The 8,065-nt window shown below is 33.1% G+C and overlaps 1 protein-coding gene across 1 annotated transcript in view; it reads left to right on the forward strand.

The window, feature by feature from the left end:
• Positions 1-7,315, forward strand: part of Sin3A (SIN3 transcription regulator family member A) — a 90,467-nt gene extending 83,152 nt beyond the window's left edge. The window contains 3 exon segments of the mRNA XM_089095017.1: positions 2,042-2,319; positions 4,093-4,246; positions 6,763-7,315. Coding sequence (XP_088951143.1) covers positions 2,042-2,319; positions 4,093-4,246; positions 6,763-7,002 — 672 coding nt within the window. The 3' untranslated portion in view covers positions 7,003-7,315.
• Positions 7,316-8,065: the final 750 nt, after the last annotated feature.

Raw genomic sequence — 8,065 nt, forward strand, 5'->3', positions numbered from 1 at the left:
TTGCTGGCACTGAACTGCATTACCAGTTCATTGGCCGAAATCACATGTGTGCCAAATTATTTCTCCATAGAATAAATAATCGCTTCTTGGGTAATATGTTAATTAATATTTACTGAAATATATTGAGCAAACCAAAAATAAGGAATGGGAAAATGTTTGTGTACCCCCTTTTTTTATCCTAAATTCGCAGCGTCAGATACATTTAAATATCTGATTTGCCGCTAGTCTTTTACATTGTTCCATCGTGAGGTCTTAGATGACTGTTGAATCTTCTTTTGAAAGAGTTGATAGAGAAACTTTTAGGGATAACGTCCTCAGGAAAATCGTTCCAAATCTAAGAGCAACATCGAATAAAACTGTTATTCAAGTGCTCGGTTTTCGGCGCCTCAACCTTAAGATAGTTGGACCGAGCTGTGTGCCTTCGTGTCTGTCTTGACGGTTGAACAATGGGGAGGGGGGCGGGATTATTTATCCTGCTAGAAATTGTGTAAACGCAATGAAAGAAATAAGGCTTCCACACTCTGAGGTATCGTTCTACTGTAAAGAAACCTCTTCCGAACGGCCCAAACTACCACTTCGTCCGATTAAATAGTTCGATAGTTTGATTGAAAGCTTCGACTTTTAACCGAACTATTTAGCTGCTGATGCTTTGTGGAACAGAGGCTCTATTGTATTTAGTGTCTGGTGGACCCTTTAATTTAATATGCTTTAACAAATTATTGTATTCAAGTTTTCTTTTTGAATATCTTAAGTGTTAATTAAACATCCATTTTCAGCTTAAATACTGACTAAGTCACAATAATTAAAATCATATCAGATCATGTGACAGTTACTTTTTTTTCTCTTGATACCATTTAGCTGGACCAACCAAATTTACAATCCAAGTAATACACTTAGAAAAACATAATATTGCAGCATTTGTTAAATTTTACGCTAAATATTGAAATCTTCCTAGAGGTTTAATGCTGCTTATTTTTTGGAGCCGATAGAATTACTTCAAGCTTGGTGGGGATACACAGTTAATTTGCCTGTCTAGCCACATGGGCTCTCTTGCCAATTTTACTTGTGAATTTTGAGAGCACCGGAACCCATACAGACTCGTGGTATCTGACGAGCTTTCACTGATATTACATCGTATTTTTTTTTTTCTGGCGAAGTACTGGTTTTTACTGATGGTATATATCTTTTTAACCCTCTGATAGCACAATGGATTGATGCTCTGCTTGGGAGCACTGGGTCCAGGGTTTTGATAACAGCTGCCAGAAGGTTGGGTGACAGGCTTGCTACCTATCCCTACAAAAAGACCCGGCAACTGGAACGTGGATTCGATGCCTTATGCACCATCCATGGCGCTGGAGAATCTTATCCTTTTCCTATCCTTCTTTATTTTTTGTTCGAAACGCCTGCAAATCGTGACCTTGGACGCACTCGGCTGTTCAGTAGATATTGTGTTGGTTTCGAGTATTTGTCCTTAGTTCTGGACGATTATGCAAACAATTGCATGTTTGCAGTGATGTCAGTAAATGAAGGAATTCTTTCTTTTTTATTTTTCTTTTACTGAAACATTTTCATCTATTTCACTATTATATTTTTTCTTTCTTTTTCGTTTTTTTTTTTAGTAAAATTTTCACAATCACTTTCTTAAAAATAAAAAATATAAAAACATACGAGCAGTTTATGACGGCTCTTATGCAGGAGAGTAGGAGATTCGTGCCATCCCCCCCATCCCTGCAGCGTCTTAAAGGTGAATGATTTTTCCTCTAATTTGCTTGTTCTTGCTTCTTCTTTGTTAAGTTATGCCCATCTCTTCCTTCCGGATACGATTTTGTGGACATGCCTATGTTTACCATGCCCTCCTCCTCCTACATTCTATATTTATCAGCAGTATTCAATATAAGAAATGGAATTTCCAGGAATAAAAACAATCATAATTATTTGATTAAAAAATGGAGAATTTTGTGATAATCTCCCACTCTGTTTAGATGCCCTCAAAAGTCGTGAATGTTGAAAGCAATATTCATTAATATATTTATGTTTTTAGCATCAAGGCCTGAACCAGCTCACGATTGAATTACTTGATACAGATTCATCAGAAATATCCGATAAATCTGAGACTAAGAAATCTCGGGAAAAATGGCAGAATTATGTTGACAGTTACTCACAAGGAGCCTCTATAGGAATTGGTGAATTTAGTTATGTCCCTGATTCTCCGGAAGTTGGAGACAAACCAATTTTTCTCCGAAGGAATACTAGACATTGGCGGAAACTCAAGGATAAAATCAAGAAAGAAAAACTCGAATCAGATGAACCTGAACGGAAGTAAGTGTCGAATTTGAAATTTTTTTTTTTGCTTCGTGATTTGGTATTTGTTACGTTAATCGACTGTTTGGTATTTGTTGCGGAAGTCGTTTTTAGAGCCGTCTCTTTTTTATGAAGACTTTTAGTGTGTAAATTTTGATGATCAATTTTGATCAAATTGATGATCAATTGATGATCAAAAGTGAGCAACAGTAACATTATTTCTTGCTTCAAATTTAAAGTTGTTTTCTGAACATGAATATACTCTTTTTGTATTGTTTCTTTTTTCCTTATGTTCCTTTTTGCTTTTGTAGATTTAACCAACTTTTCGGTTCCTCTGCGGCTGAAATTTAATATCTAATATGAGGGTTTGAAAATTTTTTGAAGTGTATGTCCCCAGAATTTTCTATGTCCTTGCTTCAAAAGATAAACAGATTTTCTACTGACAGCAATCTAAAAAAAAAAACAATCAGAAGACAACTCCTAGAGTTGCGTTCCCTGGTAACTTGCTGTATGTCGAAGACATTTTTATCCGTAAATCTGTTAAATATATTTAGATGGCAGATCTGATATCTGCGAGGACTGTCTCTAATCCCAAACACTTCTATGTCCCAATGCAAGAGATATCATACCAAGAACACAAAAAATCAAAAGTAATACATGTTGCTCTCTTCCTCTACAAGAAATCAGGGAGTAGTAAATTTCAGACTGAAATCAGAAGCCTTCCGTTTTTTAGAAAAGAAAAGTAATAGAGCAAAATACTTAACCCTCTTTAAGCTTTCGCTTGCGTGGAGTAACCCCTTAAACATAGGAAAAAAAAACTATTAAGTTCAGTTTAAGTTAGAACTTTTAAAATTGGTAATTAACAATCTCCCCTATGTCATAATCGCTTCTTAGCTACTGAAACCAGCCAATATGTTTTACTGATCGCAAAACCCCTATGCAAAGAGTCCTAAAGCCTCTTGCTCAAGTCCTCAAGCATTTGTCTCTACTCCAACCCCTAAAAAATTCTGAAACAGCTGAAACCTCTGAAATAATTCTGAACTCTTGGCTTCCTCCCCAAGATAATAAAAAGATGTTAAAGGCAGTTATCAAGATACCAAAGCAGAGAGGTTCCAGTTGTTGTTCTCCTTCTTGTTTTTAGTTTCTGCAAGCAGTTTTTTCTCAACGAATTGTCCCATAATTAAAAATAAAAGTCACAGCCAGATATTAAAAGTGGCGAAAGAATCCGTTTTTGGTGCTTATGGACTTTGTACCTTAAGAAAAGATGAAGAAGTCTCACCAAGGGGGAGACCCTCCTCCCTTTATCCTCTCTCACTAAACGACACTTTAGACAGAATTTCAAAGGGACTATTGGAAGAAAAGTCAACGTTGGCCATGTTTTGACTAACTATAAAAAGTATCACTTTTGCAGAAAATTAATTTGAGGGTTTTAATTTCTCTTAGTATCAGTGGACCCACTTGTCAGTGTCGCTAGGCTTGCTTGTCTAGTCGATGGTTCTAGGTCCCTCCCTGACTCTTGAAGATATTTATCCTTGGCTTTAAAGAGCCTAATAAAAATATAGACTTATCACACGAGTTATTGTGTTCTTCATATCTACGCATAGAGGGATAGGAGGGATTATACCCCTATCCTGAAATCGGTATGAAGACCCATCCCCCAACAAATATCCAAAAATTTGCACCTAGAAATTTATTTTTTTCATTTCGTACTCCAACCTCCCCCCCCCCCTGCGAAATTCAGCTGATATATTTTTTTGGGTTCTCGATTTCTTTAAATGTGTTTTGTTTTAGGTTGGATCTCATGGAAGAACGACCAGAATTGCGTGGCCTAGTTGTTGATGACAATACTAAGTGCAAATTTAGTCCGAATCGGTACAAGCTAGCCTTTGTTGTCAAAAGTGGAAGCTTCATGTATAGAAAAGGGTCTCTTCATCGAGCACGACGGGTAATAATTTTTTCTATTTATTTATTTTTTCTCTATAAATAGAAAGCATGTTAGTTATATATTAATTTAAAGGATGATAATCAAATATGCTATCTTTATGAAAAAGTGGGCACAAGGGACCTATTTTTAAGCAGCAATGATGCACTACTGATAGCATTATTTGATGTAATTTTGCTAAAGCTAAAGTGGCAAACTTAACTTAACTGAACCTAATGAAAATTGATAAGAAAATTATAGGCTATTATTCCAGGGGAAGGTTAAGATCTGCCTGTGACCTTTTCATAGCTTGGTGCTGATATATCACTAATATTTACACGCAAAGTCATGAATTAAAATTTGATTTCAAACAGTGGCACTTTTATTATTTAAAACTTGCCCTATTTATTTCATCACTTAGTAAATCGTGTTGTAGGATACCAGTTCGAAAAACAGGACAGTAGATTCGGTCATTTTTTAGGACATAGAAAAAAAAAAAAATCCAATTTCCGTAATCTCACTGGACTGTTTTTTTTTTTTTTTTTTTTTTTTTTTTTTTTTTTTTATTATTATTATTATTATTATTATTATTATTATTAAATTGAGGAATATACTTTATCGTATCTTATTGCAAATAGTTGTTGCTTATGGGAGCATAGAGTATACTTACATATATGTAGTTGATATTTGGGACAATTTTCCGCATTCACGATGTTTAATCGCTGTTTTAGAACACTTTATAGAAAGAGTAGTGTGTTACAGGCACAGTATATATAATAGCAGTATGATCTTTCCCTATCTCACCCATTATAAAAACCCGGACCGAGGTGCGAGTACTCCAGAGAATGTATACACCGGTATAAAAATAAGCGAAATTAGATCTTTTCACGGGTAGACAAGTCAGATCTCTCTTGAACGCGAAACTTGGCTTCAACGTTGGAACACTAATTTTGAAGAAACTAATTTTAAATTAATTTATTCCAATCAAGGCCGTATCCAGGGGGGGGGGGGTTACCTGGTTTGACCCCCCCCCCCCCCCCCGAAATTTTTGACCGAGTCGAAAATAAGTAGAAAATTATTAAAACCTAGGTAAAAATCATTAAAATTATTCGAAAACTGATTCAAAAATTAGTAAACCCCCCCCCTCCCAAAAGTCAAAAATTAGTAAAAAAAAAAAAACCTGAACAAAAATCCTGGATACGGCCCTGATTCCAATACATACATGAAAATCGGTAATTAGTAGTGCAATGTTATTATTAGATGTTTTTAGGAATTAAAAATAGGTTTCGAAGTCTCAAGTTGGTTTCAAAGGCATTTTGAGAAAGTTTCTGCCAAAATACGTGTTCCAGGGCAATTGGACTGCTGATGGCAGATCAAATGAGAGGAGCTGTTTGTACGCGCCGATATATATATATATATATATATATATATATATATATATATATATATATATATATATATATATATATATATATATATATATATATATATATATATATATATATATATATATATATATATATATATATATATATATATATATATATATATATATATATATGTATATATATATATACATATATATATATATATATATATATATATATATATATATATATATATATATATATATATATATATATAACATATATATATATATATATATATATATATATATATATATATATATATATATATATATATATATATATATATATATATATATATATATATATATATATATATATATATATATATATATATATATATATATATATATATATATATATGACTTAACAGTCTCGGACATGCCTTGGCTTTCGTGTGTATAGTATATGTAATTACCCTTTCCTTGGTGGAAGTTACGACAAGAATGAGCTTTGTTCACTTTAGCCAGTAACCACGTATCTGTTGCTACTGTGTTTAAGAGGCCAAGGTCCTGTGATCATGTAAACAAATTTCCAGATTTGTTTCTATACCCATACCCTTCATATCTATAGCTTATGATGTAACGTTGCAAATGACCAGAGAAGAATTTATTTATATTATGATCAATATTAAAGTGTATCTAATCCATTTCTTAATATTTTCACTGAGCTACACCCTAATATGGCCAAAAGTTCATGTTTCAGTCCAACCATGAATCAAGTATTTATTAAGTCATGCTAATCGAAGCAAATGGGTCTTTCAAATATATACTAGTCGCATTTAGTTAAAATTGAAAGCATAGTATTCCATCGCAGTAATTTACCTTCAAGAGTCTCTAAAAAAAATTACTTCTTCTATTTTTTGGACTTGATCCAAATTAATGGTAAACCCTCTAATTGACACACTGTCTTTTTGTTGTTGTGTCTTTAATCTTCATTACTTAGGATTGATATAAAGGTTTAAACCAGAGTTTCTTAGATTTATAATTATTTAATCTTTATAATTTTTATATATTTTTTATTTTATTTACAATCAGAATACAAATTTTGTATGATTAGTTTTCTTTATAAAAGTTATAATTATTTATTTTTTAATAATTGTTTCTATTACAGTCTCATCGCCGAGTCATCCTTGATCGTCATGAGAAATTCAGCGCCTGGCATGCGTCATGGCGTGAAAATCACGTTCCTAATCCAGAATCGGCTCAAAGTTGGTTTAACGGACAGTTTGAAGGATCTGTACCCAATGCCACCAAAATGATAATTATTAACCGTCTATATGAGCCCCCTTATGTGCCTTATACTAAATATATTGTAAATTACCCTGTTGAAATTGTCAAAAGTTCTAGTTGACCCCCCTCCGAGGTGAACTCCAGGAAACGGGTAGACAATGGCCGGCACTATTAAGTTTGCCTGTGATACCAGGTGTGAATTATGAATGTTCATTCCATGACGTAATCGTTCAATTGGTGAGGTCCTCTCATTGTCCAAGGCTTTTTTTGGACTTCCAGTGAAACAGTTAATCGTGAGACTTGGAATTTTATTATATATTGAATTTCTATTCTTATGTCCTTTTTTTTACAATGTCATTTTTTCGATCATTCTCGATTATTCGATTTTTGATTTGTAAACAGTAGCAGTCTTTTTAATATAATGCATTCTCAAAATGTTGTGTTTGTTTCTGAGAATTTATGAAATGTTGCTTCTTGGATAGTTGTCTTTTTGAGTAACAATATGGCAGGGGTGCTTTACCAAAATTTATGCTAAAGGGTATAAATTTAAAGGATAGCAATACATGTGAAACAGGAATTTTACGCTATTTTGATGTTAACAATGATGAATCAGCTTTTTTAGGACTAGAGGATAGTTGGTAATTTGGCTCTTCATATTTTATCCCGAAGTGATTGATCTTCTTTACTATAACTCCTTATTTTACTCTTTGAAAAAGCGGCGATTGCTGCATGGCTCGTCTGGCTGTTTTGCGGTTTTCTGGTTTTTTTTTCTGTGAGTGTGTGTTTGTGTGGGTAGTTGGGGTTTCTTCTACTTTTACTCCAAAGTAAGATACTTTCCTTAACGTAATTCCTGTTTTACTTTGAGTAATTGCTACAGAACACATCCGGATATTCTTCGATAGTTTGATCGTATTTTATCTAAATGGCCATCATTAATCAGAATTAAAATCGCTGCATGTTGTTTTATTTTTTTATTTTTATAATTGAATCATCTTCGAGAAAGTTTCTTTTTTAAGAGTTAAAAATAAGGGAAGAAAATATAAAAAACTTATGCCTTTCGCTAAACAAAAGGGATTTAATTTTGTATATAAACAAAGTAATTTTTTCTCTCAAATGAACATAAAGGATTTCGTTACAACTTAAAACAACTATACATTTCATTATATTTGAGGTAGCCTATCACT

The sequence above is a fragment of the Artemia sp. Qi Xiang Cuo genome, chromosome 9 (assembly GCF_049724085.1).
Source record: "Artemia sp. Qi Xiang Cuo chromosome 9, ASM4972408v1, whole genome shotgun sequence".
NCBI lineage: Eukaryota > Metazoa > Arthropoda > Branchiopoda > Anostraca > Artemiidae > Artemia > Artemia sp. Qi Xiang Cuo.